This window comes from Oncorhynchus clarkii, chromosome 31, assembly GCF_045791955.1.
Source record: "Oncorhynchus clarkii lewisi isolate Uvic-CL-2024 chromosome 31, UVic_Ocla_1.0, whole genome shotgun sequence".
NCBI lineage: Eukaryota > Metazoa > Chordata > Actinopteri > Salmoniformes > Salmonidae > Oncorhynchus > Oncorhynchus clarkii.
The window spans coordinates 21,355,888-21,383,798 of NC_092177.1; the positions used below are offsets into that span (position 1 = coordinate 21,355,888).

A 27,911-nucleotide genomic window follows, 5' to 3' on the forward strand; every position below is an offset into this window, starting at 1 on the left:
GAAGATCTGACGTTGATTTCAAGGTACAAATTCAACATATTTTATACAAGGTTCGAAATTTGGTTACCATAATGACATTGACATTTCACCCTGAAAACAACAGTGACTTTCTTCAAATCCAATGTATTTTCCACATCACAATACATTGACAAAACCAGTTTGTGCCCAGTGGGTTGGCATTCCAGGGTGGTGGTGTGGGTAATGGAAGGGACATTTGGCCAGGCCAAACATGCTTCTGCAATGCACTCTGCAAACTGAAAGCTCTGATTGTCCCCCAGGGATCCTGTGGTTCTCCCTCTAAATCAGTCCCCGAGACAATTCCAAGACGTATTGACTTGTGTAATGGCTTGATGATTAGAACACAGTCAACAAATATTCAATTATAGTCCACAATTGTTTAGCAAACACTCATATCCAGAGCAACTTACATCGTGAGTGCATACAGAGCAACTTAAGTCGTGAGTGCATACATTTTCATACTAGTCCTCCATGGGAATCTAACCCACAACCCTGGCATTGCAAGTGCCATGCTCTACCAACTGAGGCACAGTGGACAATATCAGTTATAGCAGTTGGTCAACGGGACAACATTAACAACAATAATCAAAGGTCAAAATAACCATACATATAACAATAATATACAGTGGGGCAAAAAAGTATTTAGTCAGCCACCAATTGTGCAAGTTTTCCCACTTAAAAAGACGAGAGAGGCCTGTAATTTTCATCATAGGTACACTTCAACTATGACAGACAAAATTAGAAAAAAATCCAGCAAATCACATTGTAGGATTTTAATGAATTTATTAGCAAATTATGGTGGATGTCCACTCTCTAATTGTTTTATGTTTTTGACATTTTGTCAGGAAATTCCTCTAAATAATTACGGGGACAGGATTCCAGAATCCTTCCTGGTATATGAACTCCTGCTGGACAGTAGCTGCCTGTGGTATCATTACTGAGTTGTGTTGTGATGGTTGGGATGGAATGTACTCCATGACTGGACATTGATCTGAGTGTATTAAAGAGCCAGCTGCGGTACAATCAGAAAGCTCCTAGAGGAGGCAGACAACTGTGGAAGACAGATAAAGCAAACTAAAGGAATGCTACATTCAAGGAACATGCTGTGTTAGACCTTCACAATGTTCTATATGTGATGAGAAAGTGGCTGAATGTTAATGGTACTATATACAGCTTAAATAAGACCTTAGCAAAGAGAAGGCCATTTCATGTAAATCAAATCAAATCAATCAAATCAAATCAAATTTTATTTGTCACATACACATGGTTAGCAGATGTTAATGCGAGTGAAGCGAAATGCTTGTGCTTCTAGTTCTGACAATGCAGTAATAACCAACAAGTAATCTAACTAACAATTCCAAAACTACTGTCTTATACACAGTGTAAGGGGATAAAGAATATGTACATAAGGATATATGAATGAGTGATGGTACAGAGCAGCATAGGCAGAATACAGTAGATGGTATCGAGTATGTACCTGTAGTTTCAGAGGGCTTGCATGTCTATTGAGACAGTACTTGTTTACGTGATGCCTCTAAATACTCCAAAGCTGTCCAATGCCCTGCCTCTCCTGGTAATGTATAGAGGAAAAGGCCTCTACATTCATGTTCCCTCCTTTACCTTTGCCTCTCAAAAATATGGGATTGTTGTTTCTTATGGCGACGACTGCCGGACAGAGGAGATGGAATGTCTTTAGATGCTTCGTTTAATAAGAGGACAATGCGAGGGGAGCAAGCGAAGGGACGACTAGTGTGAATATGCGAATTAAGCCCACTATGGATTTGGGACAGCACTTTGTCTCCAGTGGACATTCCAGACCAGGAGCAGGGAAGATTTATCTTACGCCATGTGTTTCTAAATCCAACTCACAGAAGGCTAAACAAATTTAGACTGTGACTTAGCTCAGGTTTCCTCTCGTCCTAATGCTCCATTCTAGCTAGTAGCTAAATCCCTCCAGTCCTCCAGGTCCAGGGCATCGATAGGTGGTGGAGGCCCAGTCACCGGATCTCATGCAGGGCACACTGTGAATACCATGCACCATTCTGGTCTGGGTGAAAGCAGTGTCATATGGAAAGGTTTACATGTCTGAAACAAGCCCACTTGTTAGATGTCACATATCTGATATGTTGAAGAGACGAATCATCAGATCACCTGACTGGGTGTTCAGAAGAAGGTGTCTCCCTGACGACCGTACGGGTTTCCCTCCTGACGACAATCCTATCATGAGATCCAGTCTGTCTGTCGTTAAATGCCTCTGTTTTAAGGGTCATATGCCACTCACACTAACAACCCCATCTCTCTGGAGTGTTGGGGTTACCTCATGCACATGTCCATTTTCCTCCCAACTCTGTGACATGGTGGAGGCTTTTCTCGTTAGCCTATCTGCTTGTCCTGGTCAAATGTGATCTGGTACAATCAGTAAATGTCTCCGTGCTTGGCCAGGAAGAAGAAGTGCACGATGTCACAGGAAGGCCATAAAGATCATCAAGGACAACAACCACCCGATGTCACAGGAAGGCCATAAAGATCATCAAGGACAACAACCATCCGAGCCCCTGCCTGTTCACCCCGCTATCATCCAGAAGGTGAGGTCAGTACAGGTGCATCAAAGCAGGGACCGAGAGACTGAAAAACAGCTTCTATCTCAAGGCCATCAGACTGTTAAACAGCCACCACTAACATTGAGCAGCTGCTGCCAACATACTGACTCAACTCCAGCCACTTTAATAATGGAAATGGATGGAAATTGATGTAAAAATGTATCACTAGCCACTTTAAACAATGCTACCTTATATAATGTTACTTACCCTACATTATTCATCTCATATGTATATGTATATACTGTAATCTATATCATCTACTGCATATTTATGTAATACACGTATCACTAGCCACTTTAAACAATGCCACTTAATATAATGTTTACATAACCTACATTACTCATCTCATATGTATATGTATATACTGTAATCTATATCATCTACTGCATATTTATGTAATACACGTATCACTAGCCACTTTAAACAATGCCACTTAATATAATGTTTACATAACCTACATTACTCATCTCATATGTATATGTATATACTGTAATCTATATCATCTACTGCATATTTATGTAATACACGTATCACTAGCCACTTTAAACAATGCCACTTAATATAATGTTCACATACCCTACATTACTCATCTCATATGTATATGTATATACTGTAATCTATATCATCTACTGCATATTTATGTAATACACGTATCACTAGCCACTTTAAACTATGCCACTTTGTTTACATACCCTACATTACTCATCTCATATGTATATACTGTACTCAATACTATCTACTGCATCTTGCCTATGCTGTTCTGTACCATCACTCATTTATATATCTTTATGTACTTATTCTTTATCCCTTTACACTTGTGTGTATAAGGTAGTAGTTGTGGAATTGTTAGGTTAGATTACTCGTTGGTTATTACTGCATTGTCGGAACTAGAAGCACAAGCATTTCGCTACACTCGCATTAACATCTGCAAACCAAGTGTATGTGATAAATAAAATTTGATTTGATTTGATTTTGAAAAATAAAAAAAGGTGTGTTTTTTGTGTGATGCTTGTCCTCCTCTTAGCAGTGTGATGTGTTGTTGTTTTCATGTGAAGCATTTAGAAGTCTCATGTTGCTACTCTGATGGAGTGTTGAACCTTCCCCTAATGCTGTTGTATTGTGTGGGCGGGGGAGTTTGAGATGCTGGCAAACACTGACGCATCTCCTGGCAAACACTGACGCATCTCCTGGCAAACACTGACGCATCTCCTGGCAAACACTGACGCATCTCCTGGCAAACACTGACGCATCTCCTGGCAAACACTGACGCATCTCCTGGCAAACACTGACGCATCTCCTGGCAAACACTGGTGCATCTCCTGGCAAACACTGGTGCATCTCCTGGCAAACACTGATGCATCTCCTGGCAAACACTGATGCATCTCCTGGCAAACACTGATGCATCTCCTGGCAAACACTGATGCATCTCCTGGCAAACACTGGTGCATCTCCTGGCAAACACTGACGCATCTCCTGGCAAACACTGACGCATCTCCTGGCAAACACTGACGCATCTCCTGGCAAACACTGACGCATCTCCTGGCAAACACTGGTGCATCTCCTGGCAAACACTGGTGCATCTCCTGGCAAACACTGATGCATCTCCTGGCAAACACTGATGCATCTCCTGGCAAACACTGGTGCATCTCCTGGCAAACACTGATGCATCTCCTGGCAAACACTGATGCATCTCCTGGCAAACACTGGTGCATCTCCTGGCAAACACTGACGCATCTCCTGGCAAACACTGATGCATCTCCAGATAGATAGATACAGTTATATGAAATCCCATCAAATAGAATGGTTTTCTGTCTTTGTAACTAATTCTAATGAAGACCAGAATAAACTATTGCATGGATTTTGTCTGTCTTCCACAGGAATAACCTGCAGTACCATATTTCTGGTTCAGTCAACAGCACATTATTTACATTGTTGTAGAGTCTTGGCCCCAAGCTGAGCTCCCTCTGTGGGCCAATGGGATCCCCTTTCTGTATAAATAGACAGAGGCTCATGCCAGTATCCATCAGCACGGTGATTGTGGGAGATTAAAGGAGATGAACAATGCCTTTCTGAGTCAAACAACATGATCCTTCAGATGGATAGATTGTTATGTAACCTTTACACACTCCATGATGATCACTCAGTCGTTGGCTTTTGACACAACACACACACAGGCAGTTAAACTTGGCATGTCACATTAAGACAGGACCTCAAGGTACAGTGTCCTTGGATGTTTCATTTGTAAGGTCACATAGGGGGTGTTTTTATAAAATTAAATGCAACATGCAACAATTTCAAAGATTTTGCTGAGTTACAGTTCATATAAGGAAATCAGTCAATTGAAATACATTCACTAGGCCCTAATCTATGTATTTCACATTACTGGGCAGGGGAGGTATAAGCATCTGCAGCTCATGCTCATTCTCCCTTCCCTCTGTACAGAAATCAGCAGCTATTGGACACAGTGACACTCCCCCTGGGAAGGCCTGAAACATGACACAGTAGGTTGAAAGGACATGAATGACTAGAATGAAACATTTTCAATGAAAACCAGTACATCATTTTCCGTAAGATATTGAGACATTGGAATGACATGGGGACAACTGTGTGATTGCATACCGTCTTGGGGTCTCTCTGTGTGTGTGTGTGTGTGTGTGTGTGTGTGTGTAGCATCCAGAAGAAGACCAGTACCATGTCTCTGACCATCTCCAGCTCCTCCAAAGCAATCTCCTCTTCCTCATCCTCTTCCTCCACTGTGGTCCAGCAGCAGAGACACGCCAGCCTGGTGCAGCCCCTCTGCATCAGCCCCCAGAGGGTACCTGACACACACATTCCACATACTCACCAAGCTCGTCACACGATATACACACTCAACAGCTTCAACTGCTCCTGATCAATATTGATGATGTCATGTACCCCAGACAGACAGTATATTGACAGTGCTACTTTGTATTTTGGTATCTACTGATTGTTGTTCCATCTTGTTTCTAGACACAGAGTCCATCCTACCCCAGACAGTATTCAGGAGGTGGTGGCGTGGCCACAACTATTGTCGAGGTAAATTAATACAGGATACATCTTTACCCCCATCTGGTGACTGAATATGGAACTGAAGGTTTAGGTTGGGTTGGCACTATATCCATTTCATGAAGGATCCTTCCTCCTTATATCAGTGTGTCCAGTGGCCTAATCCTTGCCATTCAAATGGATTTACACCTACTCTAGTTCCTTATGATGTCCTAGGCAGTTATCTGAATATGACATAGCTTTTCAGTCAAAAGATGACAAAGACCATTGTCTTAATTGCTGTCAGAAGTCAAAAAATTTGTCAAAAGCATTCTTCTTGTCAGTTTGTTAACGATTGTTCCCTAAACAGCTATGAAAAAGTATGAAAATGTATGCACTCACTACAGTAAGTCTGGATAAGAGTGTCTATTAAATGACTAACAGCTGGGTACCCACTGTATGAGCGTAGGGCTGAGATGAGGAGAGTGGTTGAGATTGGAGGAGCTCGGTGGTGATGGCATGTGGGTGTCAACAGTAATTAGCTTTCATCCACTTCTCTCCTGTGTCCAGTGTCTCCAATGCATCAGCACGGTCAAGGGTCAGCTGGTGGTTCTGGAGTGCCGTATTCGTGGAACGCCACCACTGCAGATTCTGTGGTACCGTGAGAACGAGCAGATAGTGGAATCAGCTGACTTCCACATCCTCAGAAAGAGTAAGTAGGAGTAGATCACAGTGTGAAACAGACCAAGAATGACCTTTGAGGCACTAAATAGAAATGCTCTTAACGTTCTCCTCCTTTTTCAGAGGCTACTTCTGCATCAGTGCCAGGTGAGTTGGAAAAGGCCCACTGTTGGCTATTGAAGGACACATTTACCCCAGTTTACCACTATAAGATGACCAATCAAACCTGATACATTGGTGCTGGTATGTCCTCCTCTCCTACCTCTACAGAGGAGCTGTGGACCCTTGTCATCACCGAGGCCTTCCCAGAGGACTCTGGGTTGTTCAAATGTATAGCTGGGAATCAGTTGGGAACAGTATCATGCGACGCCATACTGGAGGTGTACCTAGGTGAGCAGAGACTAGCTTCAGAACTGGTCAGACACAGGAGACTACTGTTGTGCTTCTGCACAGCTTTCTTCGTCCACTGTAATCCACATACAATCCTGAAATACATTCTGACAATGTGACCACGTCTGTGTCCAGACCTGGAAGAGCAGATGGAGAAAGAGACGCCCATGGATGAGCAGTCCTTAGAGTCTACTATGCTGGAACCTTATGACTTTCCCTCTTTACTTCATGACATAGCAGGGATTCCCCCTCCAGAGTGGCCAGAGAGCCCAGTCTGTGAGATTGGTCACCCACTTGAAGAACAGTGAGTTCAACTATTCTAACATCCTGCAAAAACCCTCAAATTGAAAGATGAATGTCCAGTATGCTGTTCTGTTTTATTTTCAATCAAAATACCTATCAATAATGTAAATGTAAAATTTTGAGGAATTATTTTATAGGTCATCTTTGCTTTAGCAGGGATGCAGAGCTTAGAGATATACAGTGTTTCCCTAATGTCATTTTGATTCAACTGCCACAAGAGTGGGCTATTGCGTTGTTTGAAGTTGCTGGTAGGCTGCAACAGTTTTAAAATTGTATGATCGAATTCTCTGTGTACATTCATTAATTAATTAGGACTTGATTAAGATAGGTATTACTTACAGCGCTGATAGTTTGGTTTGAAGATGGTTTATCATCTGATTATAATAACAGGGAGGGGATTATTTAGCCTATTTGTCCTTAAAAAAACATGTTTATAAGTTTATACCATGTTATTAAATAGGAGATTATAAAGGCTTGTGTGTATGCTAGAAAGGCACAACGAATGTGGGCGACTGTGACATGTAAATAGAAATAAATGCAGGTCAGGGGTCGCATTACAGCCGCGCTCTGAAATCACCTGTGAGTCGGCGCGCACGTCATTCTGCATACCCGATGTGGGTGTACACAAGTTACTACGAACCTGTTGCACTCAAACTCTTATCACAAACATTTAACTCTCCTCTGCCGTGCAGCCTTTATTGAAGTTGAAATAGCATACGATATTTAATCTAGGAACATTTATCCAGGTAAGCTTAATGCATTGTTTGATTAATTTGTCACAGGTGCAATTTATTATACACGTTTGTAATTGATTTATGTTTTTCTATAATCAATTGAAATGTATAAATGTGTAGTCTATATAAAACCTTGTGTGGTCGTGTTCTGAGTAAGTAAATGGACATGACCTGTCCATGTTAGTGTTGACGTTCGTCTGCATATCATACCAGTGATTCAAGTGTTTAATTTATTAAGTGTCACGTCAAAATGAGGTCTCTCTATAGGCAACTTGGATTACTATCATTTAAATTTGCATACCAAAGAGTTCAAGAAACGTTGGCTGCATGCACACAAGCAGCCCAATTCTGGTCTTTTTACACTGATTGGTCTTTTGACCTATAGCATCAGCTCTGAAAAAGATCTGATGTAAAATAACTGATGTGATTGGTCAAAAGACCAATTAGTAGGAAAAAAATATTAGAATTGGGATGCCTGTGTTGGTGCTGCTCTGTAGTGAATGTGATTTATCTTTAGGGCATGGTATTTGAGGTAGTTTAACAATAAGGAAAATCCATGGTAACAGAAGGATGCTGACACTCACGTTTGACAAAATCCCATTTACTTGAACAGTGCAGATGCAAAGTTTGGTAACAGAATGATGACAGAAAAAGCAGGAATTGTCATTCTGTTACCACTGTTCAAGTAAATGGGCTTTAATTACATTTTAAGTGGAAGTTGTTAACAGTAGTCCTTGTGCATAGAGTTGTGTGGTTTGTTTAACTTCGCAGTCCTTGTTTTTTGTTTGACATTTTAAAGTGAAAAATCTGAGTTGGCATCATTCTGTTACTTTGGAATTGCCTAATAGCTACAGTATTCTCAAATGTCTGTTTGTTTGACTAGGCAGGGACCGGACCCCTTTATACCCCCTGGTTTATTAAAAAAGGGTACTTTCTGTCAGTGATGTGGTTCGCTAAGGTATAAGTCCCAAAATAGACAATCATTTTCCTAAGATTCTGAGGGCAGACTATTTGAGACTACTGTGATTAGGTTGGCATTATGCCCACTTGTTAAAAAAAAATAATAATAATGTAAAAAACCAGTCCACTCTTCTCCATTGGGCTCTCTACCTGTTCTGCTTAATAGGACAATATGTATTCTCCATTGGGCTCTCTACCTGTTCTGCTTAATAGGACAATATGTCTTCTCCATTGGGCTCTCTACCTGTTCTGCTTAATAGGACAATATGTCTTCTCCATTGGGCTCTCTACCTGTTCTGCTTAATAGGACAATATGTCTTCTCCATTGGGCTCTCTACCTGTTCTGCTTAATAGGACAATATGTCTTCTCCATTGGGCTCTCTACCTGTTCTGCTTAATAGAACAATATGTCTTCTCCATTGGGCTCTCTACCTGTTCTGCTTAATAGGACAATATGTCTTTGAATAATGGCTTGCATCAATGGAATCAAAAACACTCTATTTACTTTTATTGATTTCCTTCAAAATGGAAAGATTGTGGCCGCCACCCCTGCCCGGATTCAAATCTAATTTTATTGGTCACATGCACATGGTTAGCAGATGTTATTGTGAGTGTAGTGAAATACTCTTGAGTGGCCCGCCAGATTTCCACAAAAGGAAAACTGGCTGCATTCCAGGGAGAGGACCAAGAGCACTCCAATGGCATCTCTCTGTCTCCTCTGGATCACAGGTCATACCATTCCACTGTTCCCAAAGTACCCTGGCCCGTTACATAATGGAGAGAGACATCAGCATGTGTGGTGTGCTGCTGCTCTCTCCATCTGTCAGAGATCGAGGGAATGTATAATGAATATAAGGCTTGACACTAAAGAGCAGGGCTGTATTGAGTTGGAGCGATTACAGAGTAAATCATGTGTAGAGGAGACAACTCTTTATTCTAAACCACAGATAATCATCTTGGTTTGATCATTTCTTTCTGAATGACCTTTAGCATTGAGTAGAAATAAGTTGTGTTGTTTCTAGACCCTGCGTGATTCTGTTGATGATTGTTGGCGCAAAGTGTAGCCTGCTCTGCTCTTACCCACAATGCTCGTCACATGGGCCCGAGTGTCGGAGTTAGCTGAGCTGCACCTGCCAGATAATGTCAGCCTCCTGATTTAGCCACTCACACTTTATTAGAAACATACAACAACATGTGTCCACTTCTATTGAAGGTCATGTGGACACTGTGTTCAAGTAATGTTTATTTTACATGTGTAAGGCAAGACAAAAGGAATTGCACACAGATGAACTATTACTATGCAAAAAAGGGCAACTGAAAATGGACTTTCCACCTTTTTAAGAAGGCTGTGCATGGGTGGGTACTGGTGTAACAATTTTATTGTAGGGAGGAATGTTGCTTCTATGGTCACCACTTGTCCAGTTAACTTGAGTAATGCAGATGACGTTACCAAAGTGTTTTCCCTTTCAGGTGTCCAGATTCAGAGCTGCAGAGCTGCAGTGTGAGTGAAGAGGGTATCCACAGCTCAGAGAGTCAGAGGTCACATAAAGCCTGCAGAACCAAAAAAACAACCCCCAAAACTGTTCACTCCCAGCAAGCCCAGCTTCCAGAACTCAAGAGACGTTGGAGGCATGAGCAGCAGTGTGGCTGACCTGCCCACCTTCTCCCCCAGCCTTTTTGCCCCCAGTGCCTTCAACTATGCTCGGCCACGCCAGTTCATCCAGTCTCAGCCAGCCTTTCAGGCCACCAGCTACAATGTCGCCCAGGCTCTGCCTCAGCCCAGCGGGAACAGTAGCAAGGCCTCTCCTCCCTCTTCCAATCTGAGCTTCCCCATTTCCACCCCTGCATCCTCACAGCTGACGGTGTTCCCTTGTGATCCTCCTCCCTCCTCCGCTGCCCAGTCCATGTCCCCCTCTTGCGCCCCCATGCGCTCCACTATCACCCTCACCCCCAGGGCCTATGCCAGTGTCCCAGCACCACCTGAGCCCAAGCCCAAGTCCTCTCCAGCTGCCTTCCTCTGCTCTGTCCTGCCCTCTCAGTCCACCCCACATTACAAGCCTGCTCCCATGTCTATTCCTCAGCCTCTATCCCCAGCTCTCTCCCCAAACTCCCCCAACCCTCTGCCCAAGCCCAGGTTTGATGACTCCCTGCACATGGGACAGGGACTGTCTCTCCCTACACAGAGCCTGCCTATGAGTCAGTCTCCCCACTCTCCACCCCCGCCCCCGGTTTCCATGCCACAGCCCCCCTTTCCTCCTCCCTCATGTGTGTCTCTGCCTCCTAGCTACAGAAGGACCGCAAACATGTGAGTTTCTATATTTTTGAACAGTAAATAAAACGTCTAAATATTACTAGTATGTAATAGCATTACGTTTTTAGTGTTAATGGTTGTCTTCTGGCTATCCCATTCTCGTTCCCTCCCCAGCCTTCCCAAGCCCACCCTGAAGAAGGCTCCTGTTCCTAGGTCAGGGTCCCGCAACACGGATGAGGATATCCAGGGCTCCAAGGAGGCCCTGATCCAGGATCTGGAGAAGAAGCTGCGTACCAAAGAGGCCCGTAGGCAAAACTGCCAGGTATCCCTTTTAACAAACTGACCTGGTGTCAGTGGGGAGGGAAATTATTTTTGTGTGGATATACAGTATCAGTCAAGTTTGGACATGCTTACTCATTCATGTTTTTTTTTTTTTCTTTTTTTTTTTTACCATTTTCTACATTGTAGAATAATAGTGAAGACATCAAAACTATGAAATAACACATATGGAATCAGGTAGTAATTCTTCAAAGTAGCCACCCTTTGCCTTGATGGCAGCTTTGCACACTTGGAATTCTCTCAACCAGCTTCACGAGGTAGTCACCTGGAATGCATTACAATTAACAGGCATGCCTTGTTAAAAGTTAATTTGTGGAAGTTCTTTAATGTGTTTGAGCCGATCAGTTGAGTTGTGACAAGGTAGGGGTGGTATACAGAAGAAAGCCCTGTTTGGTAAAAGACCAAGTCCATATTATGGCAAGAACAGTTCAAATAAGCAGAGAAACTTTATTCCATTAATTTAAGACATGAAGCTCAGTTAAAACGGAACATTTCAAGAACTTTGAAGTTTCTTCAAGTGCAATCGCAAACACCATCAAGCGCTATGATGAAACTGGCTCTCATGAGGACCATCACGGGAAAGAAAGACCCAGAGTTACCTCTGCTGCAGAGGATACGTTCACTAGAGTTACCAGCTTTAGAAAATGCAGCCCAAAGAAATGCTTCAGAGTTAAAGTAACAGACACATCTCAACATCAACTGTTCAGAGGAGACTGCATCAATCAGGCCTTCATGGTCGAATTGCTGCAACGATACCACTATTAAAGGACACCAATAAGAAGACTTGCTTGGGCCAAGAAACATGAGCAATTGACATTAGACCGGTGGAATTCTGTCCTGTGGTCTCATGAGTCCAAATTTGAGATTTTTGGTTCCAACTGGAGTGACTTTGTGACGCAGAGTAAGTGAACATATGATCTCCGCATGTGTGGTTCCCACCGTGATGCATGGTGGTGGGGTGTCTTTATTGGTGACACTGTTGGTGAGTTATTTAGAATTCAAGGCACACTTGACCAGCATGGATACCACAGCATTCTGCAGTGATACGCCATCCCATCTGGTTTGGGCTTAGTGGGACTATAATTTGTTTTTCAACAGGACAATGAACCAAAACACCTCCAGGCCGTGTAAGGGCTATTTGACCAAGGAAGAGAGTGATGGAGTGCTGTATCCGATGACCTGGTCTCCACAACCCAATTGAGATGATTTGGGATGAGTTGGACCTCGGTGAAGGAAAAGCAGCCAACAAGTGCTCAGCATATGTGGGAACTCCTTCAAGATGGTTGGAAAAGCATTCCTCGTGAATGCTGGTTGAGAGAATACCAAGAGTGTGCAAAGCTGTCAAGGCAAAGGGTGGTTTCTTTTGAAGAATATGAAATATATTAGGATTTCTTTAACTTTTTTTTTTTGGTTACTACATGATTCCATATGTGTTATTTCACAGTTTTGATGTCTTCACTATTATTCTACAATGTAAAAAATAAAGAAACCCTGGAATGAGTAGGTGTCAACTTAGGACTTGTATGTATGTGGATAGGGAAATGTAAAATATGTGAGTCAAGACAGATGCTACAATCTAAATGTTAGTTTATTCCCAAACCACATTAAATAAGTGTTTGTTTACTCCACTACCATATGAATGCTGTACATGAAAATGTGTGGTTCCTATTTGATTTGAACCCATATCAGCGTACATCAGACCATTTAATACCACAATGTGGCCCTGGCAATTATGCAAGAGAAAACTATGGATTTAGTCATTTATCATTCCCTTGTAGCCTTCCTGTATTAATGTCATTCATGTCAAGGACACAATATCCTTGATGCCAGTTTCATTCTTCATTAGAAACCAACTTCCAATGAATGGAGGCTTCAGTGGAATCCCAGTGGCTTAGTGGACCATTATAATATGATCAACACAAGGTAGCTGTTGTTGAAATAGACCCAATAACATTGGAGGCTGCTCTATGGACAGATTTACTGGCACAGCTGGTCCCAATTCACTCCCTACCCCTTCCATTTTTTGCAGATCTGAAGCATCTTAATAGGTAGAAAGATTTCAGTGGTGGAATTTCCACCATATTGCTTCCAATTAACAAATTGGGACCTACTGGCATTTTGCAGTATACTGACTGAACAGTGGCTGGTTTCCTGTCTCTCTTGACAGAAGCTGTCCTATGAGGAGCGCATGGCTCGGAGGTTGCTGGGTCCAGATAACGCTGCCTCTGTCTTTGAGAATTCCTCTGACTCACAACCCGACCAGGTATAATCTACGCATATCACTTCTACATCATCCAGTACAGCCCATTTGGCTTGTAGGAAAGTTATTTAGGGAGGTACCTGCACTTAGACATTTACATTTGATATTTGAGTCATTTAGCAGACGCTGTTATCCAGAGAGACATTCATCTTAAGATAGCTAGGTGGGACAACCACATCACAGGCATAAAAAGTACACTTTTCCTCAATACACTAGTTCACTTAGCTCAAGTCATTGTATATTTAAAGGATACATATTTTGCCATGCTACTGTATGTTTCCAGATGTTCTGATAATAGTTTGTCAGGCTGGGAGCCGTCGTTACTAATAGTATGTGGGTTTTAGGTTAGACGGGATGTTCCCTGTACCGTGTGTGACTAGTCCCCTGTCACTGTCCATCACCCCTGAATCCTCCTCACACAATGGGCCTGGCCTCTGGCTCTGTTGTCCTCTTCAGTCACAGGAGATAAGTCTACAGCCAATCCACAGCGCTCTTCAAAGAATGCAGCTAGAAATAGCAGGGGTGAAGATTGTGTGCCAAAGCAGCATTTTCCCAGGGATTTGTAGTGTAGGATGCTGGGAAGAGACCACCACACACACAGTAAAATACACGTGCCCACACCACAGTCATAGCCCTCTACATCCAACCATCCCCATTGTCCTAGGCAGAGTGGCATGTACTTAGAAAGATTAGCAAGTCTCTGGTTATTTAAAAAGGTTGTTTCAAAGTAATGCATTTCAGGAGAAGGTGCAGCCTTGAACCTAGACAACCTTTGTGGGTCAACTTTAGTGTTGGCTAGTTTAGAGGCAGAGATGAATCACAGCCTATAAACAGTATAGGAATGGTTTTACACACATATGGGTCCATTGCATACTTTTAATTCCCAAATCTCTGTCTTCTCTTGCAGCCAGAATCACCAGAGGGACGTAACACCGGAGGAATATGGTACCTTTTACCAACGGACGGCAAAAGCATGTGCATAAATTGATAGTACATTACATACTGGTATACAGTTTTGCTGGTATGGAATGTGTACTGCATTACATAATGAAGCATTAAGTGATGAGAGGATACCAGAAAGAGGGGTGCAGTGCTCCACGTGAGGGTGAAGATGTGTGAATGAGGCTTGAGGTCTGGGATTGGGTGGCAGGTTGTCTGATCCGGGTTGGGTTTCCTGGCACTGCCGTGTGTTTGTGCCGTTTCCACCGTCTACCACGGGCTCCGATTCCCCCCTGGCCATGCCGTAACGAGGACAATTATAGACCATGTACTGAGCGTGCTGACATGTCTGTGTGGCTTCCTCACTGGTATTTCCTGGGATTGCCTTGTCTTCCAATGATGATATACTGTATGTAAAGGGCACATGCTGTGCTGCTTGAAGTGAGTTGGTTTAGGATCCATGGATGGACTTGTTAATTTGCTTGTCATTGTTATGGGGTTTTCTGTACGGTTCAGCATGAATGGTGATGCAGCACAATTCATTAGTTCAATTAGCTCTCTGAAGCTGAAAAGATGAGTGAGCTCTGTTGTCTGCATGATAACTCATTCAGCCATCAGAGCAGTTATGAATGAAAGCACCTTTGTTCCTATCCTCTCTCCTTTTGCTTTCTCGCTCTTTCATTCTCTCTCGCTTTTTCTTATTTAAGGGGCAAACACCACTCTGGTACTGATGTCAATGAGGGCTCAGCCATCCAGGAGAAGTGCTATGCCCCACGCTTCATCCAGGTCCCCCAGGACCTCACGGTGGAGGAGGGCAGGTTCTGTAGGATCCACTTCAAGGTACAGAACTGGATACGCTCTAATCAGTTTAGTAATGCATGTTGATAACTGGACTCATTAAACATTTATAGCTGGGATCCATTTCCTATGTAGGAACTTATTTCTGAGGTATCTTCTGTAAAGACCTTGTTGAACTATGACACTGACTCATGCAACACTTTTATTCAAGTGTAATGAAAGCCTCTAGTGACCAAACATGAAACCCAATAGCCCCTGTGACTAGAATAACCAGGTTGTAAAAGCTGCGCTATACTCCCTATCACCCCCCACTCTGGGCCCTTGCACTACGCCCCCTCATGACCCCCTAGTAGTCCACACTACAGTCCACACTCTCCCAGTGTCCTATTCATTAGCACACACCGTAGCAATTTATTTTCTTATTGGGCATTTCAGGTTGTCCCTCCGTTTGTCCATTTTTTTCCCTAATGAATACACTGGCTGTGCCTTCAGGTGGGGGGTCTGCCCACACCAGATGTGGCCTGGTACCTGGATGGTAAAGCCATCCGTCCAGACGACTACCACAAGATGCTGGTGTGTGAGAAGGGAGTGCACTCCTTCATCATTGAGATTGTGACGGTGCATCACGCCGGAGTCTACGAGTGTATTGCCAGGAACCGCGCCGGGGAGAACCGCTTCTCCATGAAACTGGAGGTTATCGGTAAGGGCTGTTGACTACTGTCAAATAATTTCCCATCGCTTAGCATTGATGACACTGCTCCACCTTCACCCCAACTCCTCTCACCTCTCCAGCCCAGGAGGTGCTTTGTCCCCCTACCTTCGTCCAGAAGATGCTGAACTCTCGTGCCTTGGAGGGGGACACAGTGAGGTTAGAGTCTAAGGTGGCTGCCTCCCCTCCACCAAAGCTCTTTTGGAAGAAAGACAAAGACATGCTACGCATTGACCCCACCAGAATGAGGTGGGTGGAACTTCAATTCCATCACTTTCAGGGTGTTTGTATACCTTTTTAGAAGGAGAAATACTCACAGTAGAGATTGTAATTTCTGCCCCTTAGCTGAGTAGAATATATCTGAAGTGTAAATGTGCTAATTAGCTGAAATAGCTTTGCTAGGTAACGTGAACCTCTTAGCTGAAAGTGAGGTTCTATTGATTCCATAAGAGGTTAACCCAGGCCTGATGTTTGTCCCCCAGCCTGTACCAGGACAGCACAGGAAGTCAATGCCTGCTCATTGAGAGGCTAGTCAAATCTGATGCAGGCTGGTACACCCTGTCTGCCATCAATGAGGCCGGCATGTCCACCTGCAATGCCAGACTGGATGTAGGAAGTAAGTGGACCTTGTGCATTTGTGCGTGGTTTGAAGTTAAGCACAGACTAGTGTTCAGTTCGGAGGTAAATTGGCTGTTCCCTGTCCATGGTAGTTGTTTAGAATTCAACTCATAAACACCACAAAGGCTTTGGCCATCAACTCCATGTGGCCCTACACAGCTGATCTCATGTTGACATATGCACTAGTGGGACAAGCAGGGATTACAGCTGAGACAGACAACGTCGTAACCTTGCACTCAGAATGTCTGCTATGGCAGGGCAGTGAAAGGGCAATGGCATACTGCACTATTGTACCATGAATTACCAGTGTTGTAGAATAACTTATGTACTGTAGCAGCAGGGGGAAATGTTCTGTTATTCAATATTCGTAGCACTTTCTCCTGTTAGAATGAAGCAGAGGGGCCTCTTTCTAGCTTGCGTTTCTCCAGTGTAAATAGAGGGTAATTCCCTGGAATGTATCCCTTGTCCCGCAAATGGTTGCCATGGCAGCGCAGGTTGTAAAGGCTGATTTAGAAACCCATAGTAGATATATTATTACTAGGGAAATGCGGGCCTGGCTGGCTATTGTATTTCCCCTTGATCACATAACATGCCATCTGTTATGCGGACCGAGAGCGGCGAACCTTCATTCAGCCTAGCTCGCTGAAGTCGTCAAGTCTGTAATAGATCAGGTGAGAGTGGGTATTTTGCTCTGTCCACTCGGTCTTACTAAATGGAAAAACTGACGACTTTGCTCATATAATTGTCTCAGCGCTGTAATATCAGGCTTCAACTGTGCAGTAACATTTGGCTGTGCACTCTGCTGACCAGAAGGAAAGCTTGTCTTTCGACCCCCAAGGGTTGAACCTGGAGCTGGGGCTTAATACATCTCTTATATAAGCTGTTATTTTAGGAAACTCTCTTAGGATAGCAACACATTCCTCCTGTGGATTAGGAGATCCAACCATTTCTCAGATTGTTTCAAATAATAGGTTGGTAACATTTATGACAATGACTGGCTTTATTTAAATGTTTGATTACCTGGCTCAAACACACTTCCTCTTATTGCATTAGAGGTTCAAGGGTTCTATTCTGAATATATCCTGACCTTTTTATTTCATTCTGTCTCTGCAGCTCGCACCAACAAGCCTGCCCCCCCTACAGGCAAGCATTTTAAAGTCCCCCTACTCCGCCATCTCCCCATCCTGTTTCCGGACCCCCCCCAGCACACGGCTCCCCTGTACGAGAGTGAGGAGCTTTAGACGACACTAAACCAGCAGTATAATAACCTGTTGTACCCTTCTGCTCCATTTTATACTGGTCAGTCAGTCTGTCCACTGAGACGGTCATGTTGTCTGTGCCTGGGGGAGGAAATTAATACAAGTTTTGAGGAAGCAGATATACCCACAGTGCCTCAGTCTCAATCAGGACACCTCACCAGTCCCCGCATTTGTCAAATGCACTTTAGTTTGAGCCCTTCTGTTGTTTTTTAGGGTGGGCTGGTTAGATGGTTCTCAACATGATCCTCTAGTATGGTGAATCTTACCTGGCCTGAGCACAGACCTTTGTCAAATGCTGTCTCTGTGGTTTGCTGTTCTAGTTAGAGAATGAATCCTGTGTCTCCAGATTTGTAACTCTTGAAGTTCCTTTACAAAAAGCAGCATTTATGACTGCGGCTTCAAGTGAGACTCTTTCTGGTTTTAAAAAGGTAACATTCTAATGTATTTATTGGACAATTCTGAAATGTAAATGGTTGCCTTCACACCCAAATGTACGACCTCCTGTCTGATTCTGACCATAGAAACGTTTTGAAGTCTTGTGAATGAATGCGTAATAAAGTTTTATAACACAGGTGGTCTCATTTCACTTTCTAAATATCAAATTGAGTACTTATAGATGGGGAGCATTGTAGCCATGCAGTTTTCCTATTTATTTTATGAAAAAAAAGATCCAAAAATGTTAACTTGTTATTCAGATGACCGACCTCTGATCCCAGTGTGTGAAGTGAAAACTGGTAAATATAAGCCTCACCTAGCAACCACAGGAAGTCAATGCCCTTTGGACCAAGGGGAAGTCTCTTCCTCTTTATCCTGTGCTGATGAATAAGGCCCAGATGTTTCATACACAATCATGCCCGTATTGGGCCCCTCTAGGCTGTCTTCTGGTGAATCAGAATGTGCCTTGACTCACACTGCTGCTGTTTATCCTGTTGCCTAGTCACATGTACATATCTACCTCTTACCCCTGCACTGGGTACGGGTACCCTGTGTATATAGCTGTTATCGTTACTGTGTAAGTAAGCATTTCACTGTTAGTCTACACCTGTTTACGAAACGTGAGGAATAACATTTGAAGTGCTTGACAATGTCCTCTACATAATCAATGACTAGACATAGTAAAAAAAAAAGGAATAAATGGTGGTAGTCTCTCACTCTTAGCATAGACATTGAATAGTCCATTTGTTGGGGAAAATAAGTTTGGTCAACTGACTGCAGCCTTGAAGGTTTCCCAATAATATGAGCGACCAGGGGGGAAAGTCTGACATCTGAGCGTTCAGATCTCCACATCGCTCTCCTTGTCGTTGTCATGGTCACCATCGTAGAACTCATTGGCTGCCTCTGGCCTGTAAAGAGAACAAGCTATTTAGTTCCAGACTATCACACACCATACCAATGTCAGTTCACACTGATACGATATACACGTAGACTAAGGCTGGGATCCAATCGTGTTGCCGGCAATGTGCGTGCAGACACCACATCCACGGTAAATGCTGCATTTGTTGGCTCAATCAGAAATCAACTTTAAAAATGGCGCATTGTCCAAATCTGCAATCAGAATGAATCCCGTCCTTAAACTGGTCCTATTGATTCCATTACATGTATAATAGAACATATGCTTCTGTGTGTGTCACAGAGCTGGGAGGATAAAACAAATGACATTGACTTCCACTTACCGAGGCATGTTGCTACACAACACTCCTGTAGATTGTTCTAAAACAAATACTTGGTCAACCGTAATGGGCTTTGCATTATGTTGATTCCTGCTATGAAAGTATCTGCCTGTCCCTGTTTCGCTGCTGTGTGAGCGAGCCACTCCCATCCCCCACTGTGACACCAAGGAGGGAGAGATGCATTCTGAGAAGCACAAGCATATGTAGGGCGTGTAGGCCATCATTGTAAATTAGAATTTGTTCTCAACTGACTTGCCTAGTTAAATAAAAATTAAGAAAATGACTGTTGCTCAAACTGCTATTGTGGGAAACATTTAAGCAACTACTGTTCTAGATACAGAGAGGAAAGTCACAGCTTTCTGTATCATTTTTCTCACCTCTTGATATCGAGTTCATGACACCACTTTAGAACCGCAGTAGACTAGTGTAATGGGCTGTGGTTTTGACGTGCCCGCAGAGAGAAATTTGCAGTGAATAGGCCTACAAATCAGCTGGGCAAGACAATCTGGACGCTCTTCCTAAAATTATCCGCCGCCATTGTTGCAACCCCTTTTACTAGTCTGTTCAACCTCTTGTATCGTCGGAGATTCCTAAAGATTGGAAAGCTGCCGCGGTCATTCCCCTCTTCAAACGGGGGTGACACTCTAGACCCAAACTGTTACAGACCTATATCCATCCTGCCCTGCCTATCTAAAGTCTTCAAAAGCCAAGTGAACAAACAGATCACTGACCATTTTGAATCCCACCGTACCTTCTCTGCTATGCAATCTGGTTTCCGAGCTAGTCACGGCTGCACCTCAGCCACGCTCAAGGTACTAAACGATATAACCGCCATCGATAAAAGACAGTACTGTGCAGCCGTCTTCATCGACCTGGCCAAGGCTTTCGACTCTGTCAATCACCGTATTCTTATCGGCAGACTCAATAGCCTTGGTTTCTCAAATGACTGCCTCGCCTGGTTCACTAACTACTTCTCAGATAGAGTTCAGTGTGTCAAATCAGAGGACCTGTTGTCCAGACCTCTGGCAGTCTCTATGGGGGTACCACAGGGTTCAATTTTCAGGCATATCTTCTCTGTATATCTCAACGATGTTGCTCTTGCTGCGGGTGATTCCTTGATTCACCTCTACGCAGACGACACCATTCTGTATACATCTGGCCCTTCTTTGGACACTGTGCCATACAACACTCCTTCCGTGGCCTCCAACTGCTCTTAAATGCTAGTAAAACTAAGTGCATGCTCTTCAACCGATCGCTGCCCACACCCGCCCGCCCAACTAGCATCACTACTCTGGACGGTTCTGACTTAGAAAATGTGGACAACTCCAAATACCTAGGTGTCTGGTTAGACTGTAAACTCTCCTTCCAGAATCGTATTAAGCATCTCCAATCCAAAAATTAAATCTAGAATCGGCTTCCTATTTCTCAAACAAAGCCTCTACTCATACTGCCAAACATACCCTCGTAAAACTGTCTATCATACCGATCCTCGACTTTGGCGATGTCATTTACAAAATAGCCTCCAACACTCTACTCAGCAAACTGGATACAGTCTATCACAGTGCCATCTGTTTTGTGACCAAAGCCCCACTGCAACCTGTATGCTCTCGTCGACTGACCCTCGCTACAGTTGAAGTCGGAAGTTGACATATACCTTAGCCAAATACATTTAAACTCAATTTTTCACAATTCCTGATATTTAATCCTAGTAAAAATTCCCTGTCTTAGGTCAGTTAGGATCACCACTTTGTTTTAAGAATGTGAAATGTCAGAATAATAGTAGAGAGAATGATTTATTTCAGCTTAGATTTTTCATCACATTCCCACTAGTATTTAGAGTTAGCAATCTAGTGTTTTGAGTTCCCACTTCCTCAGGTGGTGAATAATATTGTCAATATGCACAAAGATTTAGCAAATTCTCTGAAGTGTCATAAATAAAATCTAGATCATATTTTGACAGGTTGCACATCAATCATGCATTTCCTGTATTGTTTAGATGTTTTTTTTAAATAAAAAAATAAAACTTACTTTCTGATTCATAGGCTACCATCTCAGTTCTTACTTGGCACTGGAATTTATTTTTTGGGCTAGAGCCCTGCCGCTAATGCCAAGTAACTTTCTATTTAAATTTATTTATTTATTTATTGCATAAAAGTTATATTTATCACAATTTGACTTTGTTCATAACGCCTAGATCAAGCACCCCCCCCCCCCCCCCCCCATATCGCCCAGCTCTAGCGTCACATAAGGCAGAGTGTGTTGACCTGGAATAGTTGTCCTCTGAGCCCCTCTCATCTGGGTCTCCCTCGTCAGTGCGCTCGTAGCTCAGGATGTCCGAGGGCACATCGTGGATCTGGACACTGGGGGAATGGTTCAACATCTTCAAGTTCTCAAAGACCGTCGAACGGATCTGCTCCAGGTACTAAACAAGCACAAGATGGAGATAAATGACTTACACCATGGAGAGAATTATGTTTGAATTGTTAAAACAGTATGTAGACTGTGGTTCAGAAAGAGAGAGGGAGGACCGCATGCTGTATGTCCTCAAACTGACCTGTCGGGAGTTCTGGTTCTCTATCCTGGTGCTGACATCTGGGTGGAGTGTGAAGTCTGGGGCAAAATACTCAAAGTACTCTGGGAGGGGTGAGGAGAGAAAATTAGCAAATGGAAAAAAACAGTGGCAGAAGAGCTTAGGCTTGCTCGCTTACCGCTATAGGGCAGCTCATCACTAATTGGCTCATCAACCAGGAGCGAGGTCTCATAGGTCCTGGAATAGAAGAGCAACAGAGTTCATTCTTAAGTGTTTCCTTATACACTGTAAGAATGTTCTCTTGGTTTCCATCAAAAACAACTGTCGCCTAATCTCCCCACTATAGTCAAGATACAGCACTGAGAGAAATGAGCCCTCACCAGCATCTGGCCACGTTGCGTACTGTGTACCCTCCTCCTCCCAGTACCAGCAGGGGAATCCTGAAGCTCTTCACAAACTCCACACACTCCCTATAGAAAGCATATACCCTGGGTGAGACAGTTTACCATAACCTGACTCCTGTGTTAACCAAATCCTGTACCAATGTCTCTATAATCCCTTAAATTTGCTCTCCTACCAACAGGTGGCAGTACATCCTCATAGAGTACATTGAATTCCATCCTCCAAACATGTATCCTTATCTCTATTAAGACACTTACCCATAAAGCTGTATTCAAAGTCCATTTAAGAATGATGTAAGTGTTGGTGAGGGTTATAATGTATTATTTATTGAGCAAGACACCTACCCATGGCCTCGTATACTGAGGTTGAAGCACCCTAATCTGTCACAGCCCAGAGAGTCAGCCCCACACTGTCAATGACAAAAGGTGCATGTGAGTCCCATTCTCAATACCACAATTCATGCAAAATACCACTGATGATCTCTGGCTGCCAAATTATCACCTGAAGAACGATACAGGTTGGCTGGTAGAAGTCCACCACTTGCTTGATGACTGGCTGAAAGAGTTGCCTGTAGCCTAAAACAAAGTGAAATGTTAAGGTATTGGACACATGGAAGATAATTCATCCTTTCAATAATTTTAGATATTGACAAAGTGATATAATTGAACCCCTATCAAAAATAAGGAAACGCCTTGTTGGATATTATCCTGCATACTATCAGACCTTCTGAACTGTAACAGCCATCAGATAGATGTCAATAGTTTAGAGTGCAGGTAAACTAACAGTCAGGCAGCATAACATCTGATAATAGCACTCCCCAGAGACATCTCAATGGCCTCAGTCTAATAGCATTATCAGATTGAAGCGCCAGAGAGCCAGCCTGAGTGGGAGATCCAGGAAGGACACTACTCACTCTGGTCATCGATCCCATCCCGGAGAGGCACGTTCAGGCAATAGTACCGGCCACTCTCAGCCCCTACCTCATACATGTCACCTATGGGACAAAACAGACAAGATTTGTTTAACAAATAATAAGCTCATTAAGACAACCTCTATTGTCCCATAGAGATATTCAATCATTTAGTCATTAAGACAAACTCAAATCAAATTTTATTGGTCACATACACATGGTTAGCAGATGTTAATGTGTCTAGTTCAGACAGCGCAGTAATATCTAACAAGTAATCTAACAATTCCCCAACAACTACCTAATACGCACAAATCTAAAGGGGTGAATGAGAATATGTACATATACGTATATTGATGAGCGATGGCGGAGCGGCATAGGCAAGGTGCAATAGATGTATATATACTGTATTTTATACCATGTGATATGAGCAATGTAAGATATGTAAACATGATTAAAGTGGCATTGTTTAAAGTGACTAATGATCCATTTATTAAAGTGTCCAGTCATTGGGTCTCAATGTAGGCAGCAGTCTCTCTGAGTTAGTAATGGCTGTTTAGCAGTCTGGTGGCCTTGAGATACAGTGGGGGAAAAAAGTATTGAGTCAGCCACCAATTGTGCAAGTTCTCCCTCTTAAAAAGATGGGCGAGGCCTGTAATTTTCATCATAGGTACACTTCAACTATGACAGACAAAATTTTTAAAAAAAGGTATGGCTAGGCCACTCCAGGACCTTGAAATGCTTCTTACGAAGCCACTCCTTCATTGCCCGGGCGGTGTGTTTGGGATCATTGTCATGCTGAAAGACCCAGCCACGTTTCATCTTCAATGCCCTTGCTGATGGAAGGAGGTTTTCACTCAAAATCTCACGATACATGGCCCCATTCATTCTTTCCTTTACACGGATCAGTCGTCCTGGTCCCTTTGCAGAAAAACAGCCCCAAAGCATGATGTTTCAACCCCCATGCGTCACAGTAGGTATGGTGTTCTTTGGATGCAACTCAGCATTCTTTGTCCTCCAAACACGACGAGTTGAGTTTTTACCAAAAAGTTATATTTTGGTTTCATCTGACCATATGACATTCTCCCAATCTTCTTCTGGATCATCCAAATGCTCTCTAGCAAACTTCAGACGGGCCTGGACATGTACTGATTAAGCAGGGGGACACGTCTGGCACTGCAGGATTTGAGTCCCTGGCGGCGTAGTGTGTTACTGATGGTAGGCTTTGTTACTTTGGTCCCAGCTCTCTGCAGGTCATTCACTAGGTCCCCCCCCGTGTGGTTCTGGGATTTTTGCTCACCGTTCTTGTGATCATTTTGACCCCACGGGGTGAGATCTTGCGTGGAGCCCCAGATCGAGGGAGATTATCAGTGGTCTTGTATGTCTTCCATTTCCTAATAATTGCTCCCACAGTTGATTTATTCAAACCAAGCTGCTTACCTATTGAAGATTCAGTCTTCCCAGCCTGGTGCAGGTCTACAATTTTGTTTCTGGTGTCCTTTGACAGCTCTTTGTTCTTGGCCAAAGTGGAGTTTGGAGTGTGACTGTTTGAGGTTGTGGACAGGTGTCTTTTATACTGATAACAAGTTCAAACAGGTGCCATTAATACAGGTAACGAGTGGAGGACAGAGGAGCCTCTTAAAGAAGAAGTTACATGTCTGTGAGAGCCAGAAATCTTGCTTGTTTGTAGGTGACCAAATACTTATTTTCCACCATAATTTGCAAATAAATTCATAAAAAATCCTTCCATGTGATTTTCTGGATTTTTTTTCTCTCATTTTGTCTGTCATAGTTGAAGTGTACCTATGATGAAAATTACAGGCCTCTCTCCTCTTTTTAAGTGGGAGAACTTGCACAATTGGTGGCTGACTAAATACTTTTTTGCCCCACTGTAGAAGCTGTTTTTCAATCTCTCTGTCTCAACTGTATCTGTATTTCTGGTTTTAACAGATACTCATATGGCTTGTCTTACCTGTCCCTGGAAAGAAGTAGTTCCCGTACTTGTGGAAGGATACAGTCATGACCCGATCAGTCAGGTAGAAGGCTTCCTGCACCCCATCACCATGGTGAATGTCAATGTCTATGTACAACACACGCGGGTGGTACCTAAAGGGACATTTACATTATTAGTTGTTAGAGATCCTTAGCGGGACGTGAACCCCGAAATGGACAAAAACATAATAAAAGACTGTAGGGGTGCTTTGCTCTTACTTCAGAAGCTCCAGTATACTGATGACAATGTCATTCACATAGCAAAATCCAGAGGCCTGAAAACCAAAACAAATGAAATCATGATATCAAAGAGCTGTACATAAGCAGGTGACCAGAGGCCGTAGAAATAAATTGTCTTGACAAAGAAACAAATGTTGCATAATTCTTACCTCAAATTTCTTAGCATGATGAAGACCCCCAGCCCAGTTGATGGCGATGTCACATATCTGCAAAGCAACGGTCCCGATCATTGATCAAATATAAATCTGGTCAACAATTTACCTAGCTGTATAAATTGCTGAATGGGTCTTAATAAATATGTCCGATCCGTAAATAGAATACATTTATAACAGAAAATAAGCTGACTGCTGGGGAGGGGGGCATACCTTGTGGTTTAGCTGTGTCGCTCCCTGTAGAGATGCTCCTGTATACCTGGAGCAGAACTCAAACAGGCCTGGGAATACAGGGCTGACAGAGGACACGTTACCTTTATACAGGCCACATAGATAGATCAACAGCTGCACATTACACTGATCATAATATTACATGAGTCAAAAGAACATCCTCCTGGGTGGAGCAGTGGTCTAGGACACTGCATCGCAGTGCTAGCTGTGCCACCAGAGACTCTGGGTTCGAGCCGGGAGGTCTATGGGGCGACGCACAATTGACCTAGTGTCGTCTGGGTTAGGGAGGATTTGGTCGGTAGGGATATCCTTGTCTCATCGTGCACTAGCGACTCCTGTGGAGTCGCCAGGTGCATGGTGTTTCCTCCGACACATTGGTGCGGATGGCTTCCGGTTGGATGCGCGCTATGTTAAGAAGCAGTAGTTGGGTTTCGGGGGAACGCATGGCTTTCAACCTTTGTCTCTCCTGAGCCCGTACGGGAGTTGTAGCAATGAGACAATTGGATACCACGAAAAGGGGGTAAAACATTTTTGAAAAGAACATTCTGCACTTTGACAAATATATATTAAGCACAAAATATCTTATGAATCCAAATATACGCCAGGCAGTAATGTAATACATTATAGAAGATAAGACATTCTCACCAGTCGTCCCCAACATTAAAGGTGTTGAGACTCTTTGTGAAACCCTGCATATTGTTGGGGCTGACCTTCTGCAGAAAGTCAATGTAATCTTCTGAGTGGAATCGGCACATGTCATGTTGTGAGGCTTTGTATGGTTTAAAAACCTGGGGAACAAGGACCAGTCAAATTAACATGGTGTCAAGAAGGACATTAACTTGTCTGGTTTAATCGGGGTGTATTCATTTCACTGATTCTGTTGCAAAACGTTTCTTAAATGAAGCAAACAGACTTAAACAGGGAGGGACCAATAGAAACCCTTGTTTTAGTTGCAAAACTGTTTGGACCAATGATTACATCTCCAGCCTTCTCAGCATGTTGATCATCAGCAGGACTTACCTGCATCTTTTTGTAGAGGCCATAGTGCAAAACAAGGCTGTGCGTCAGCGAGAGACGATGGGGTTTCATAGGGTGACCAGCACCTAGATAAGGAAAGGAAAACATGTGTCAGTGTGTTGTCCTCTCATTCGCAGTTATCAATGTCCTGATTTCTCTGTGGTTCTTCTGCGTGATGCTATCATTCATAACATGCCAGCTAAATAGCTGTAGAATAAAGAAACTCTTGCAAACACACGACTAATAGCTAGTAACGTTTGCGAGATCAATTCACCTGATTGCTAGCAGAAATAAGAATCTAATACCAACGTTAGCTATCTTGCTAATCACAAACTGAAGAGGAAACAGTAGGTAGCCTAGCGGTTAAGAGCGTTGGGCCAGTTACCGAAAGGTCGTTGGTTCGAATCCCAGAGTTGACTAGCTGAAAAATCTGTTAATATGCCATTGAGCACTTAACTCTGATTACTTCTGTAAATCGCTCTGGATACGTGTGTCTGCTAAATAACAACAATGTAAATAGTTAGCTAGCCGGCTTCTTAACATGCTAATCTGCTTCGTGCCTTTTGTAACCAAAATGAATCTTACCATAATGAAAGTTCCCCACATCCGGATCATAAAAATATGCTGTTCTGTTGGACATTGCAAAAGAGACTTCTTGGTTTTTCTACCGTTCGCTGGGTATTTGTTCGCTACTGTAAATGTATCTTTCCTTCATTTAGAAAGTGGTCGCCATTGTAAACAGCGAGTAAAACGTACGTCATTGTCCAGCGACAAGCGAAGTGGGCGGGCAAAAACAGTACCAAAGATTATGGATGGTGTACCCGATTTACCACCTATCACCCCATTAAAAAGGTGGAAACATTTTACCAATCACACAATTCATATGGTGAATGTGGTAGCCCACA

At 43.2% G+C, this 27,911-nt stretch overlaps 2 protein-coding genes across 4 annotated transcripts; one reads left to right on the forward strand and one right to left on the reverse strand.

The window, feature by feature from the left end:
- The first annotated feature begins 7,657 nt into the window (after positions 1-7,657).
- LOC139390608 (myotilin-like) lies at positions 7,658-18,436 on the forward strand. Of its 2 annotated transcripts, none has more exons than XM_071137844.1 (10): positions 7,658-7,744; positions 10,163-10,997; positions 11,118-11,265; positions 13,450-13,545; positions 14,450-14,487; positions 15,189-15,321; positions 15,772-15,979; positions 16,072-16,237; positions 16,471-16,604; positions 17,720-18,436. In XM_071137844.1, the coding sequence occupies exons 2-10, from the start codon at positions 10,324-10,326 to the stop codon at positions 17,845-17,847; spliced, it is 1,725 nt and encodes a 574-aa protein (XP_070993945.1). In that variant the 5' UTR covers positions 7,658-7,744; positions 10,163-10,323; the 3' UTR covers positions 17,848-18,436. The 2 variants fall into 2 exon arrangements, with proteins under 2 accessions (XP_070993945.1, XP_070993946.1); XM_071137845.1 differs by having other exon boundaries at positions 7,661-7,744; positions 13,453-13,545.
- LOC139390609 (histone deacetylase 3-like) lies at positions 18,275-27,795 on the reverse strand. 2 transcript variants are annotated; one of them, XM_071137846.1, is made up of 15 exons: positions 27,592-27,795; positions 27,010-27,092; positions 26,635-26,777; positions 25,972-26,053; positions 25,756-25,812; positions 25,586-25,641; positions 25,347-25,480; positions 23,381-23,461; positions 22,969-23,042; positions 22,812-22,876; positions 22,446-22,535; positions 22,244-22,302; positions 22,090-22,169; positions 21,800-21,957; positions 18,275-19,208 (listed from the first exon to the last, which is right to left on the reverse strand). In XM_071137846.1, the coding sequence occupies exons 1-15, from the start codon at positions 27,644-27,646 to the stop codon at positions 19,139-19,141; spliced, it is 1,287 nt and encodes a 428-aa protein (XP_070993947.1). In that variant the 5' UTR covers positions 27,647-27,795; the 3' UTR covers positions 18,275-19,138. The 2 variants fall into 2 exon arrangements, with proteins under 2 accessions (XP_070993947.1, XP_070993948.1); XM_071137847.1 differs by having other exon boundaries at positions 18,277-19,208; positions 25,972-26,072; positions 27,592-27,775.
- Positions 27,796-27,911: the final 116 nt, after the last annotated feature.

What these genes read in the sequence shown, in the direction of transcription:
- LOC139390608 (XM_071137844.1), top strand. Translation starts at nt 10,324, where the DNA reads ATGAGCAGCAGTGTGGCTGACCTGCCCACCTTCTCCCCCAGCCTTTTT. An exon ending in CCCGTAGGCAAAACTGCCAG is followed by an intron (nt 11,266 to 13,449) that starts GTATCCCTTTTA and finishes CTCTCTTGACAG; the next exon opens with AAGCTGTCCTATGAGGAGCG. An exon ending in TCTGTAGGATCCACTTCAAG is followed by an intron (nt 15,322 to 15,771) that starts GTACAGAACTGG and finishes CTGTGCCTTCAG; the next exon opens with GTGGGGGGTCTGCCCACACC.
- LOC139390609 (XM_071137846.1), bottom strand. Translation starts at nt 27,646, where the DNA reads ATGTCCAACAGAACAGCATATTTTTATGATCCGGATGTGGGGAACTTT. An exon ending in CAACCTGTATCGTTCTTCAG is followed by an intron (nt 22,877 to 22,968) that starts GTGATAATTTGG and finishes TGTCATTGACAG; the next exon opens with TGTGGGGCTGACTCTCTGGG. An exon ending in TCAGAGGACAACTATTCCAG is followed by an intron (nt 19,209 to 21,799) that starts GTCAACACACTC and finishes TTCTCTTTACAG; the next exon opens with GCCAGAGGCAGCCAATGAGT.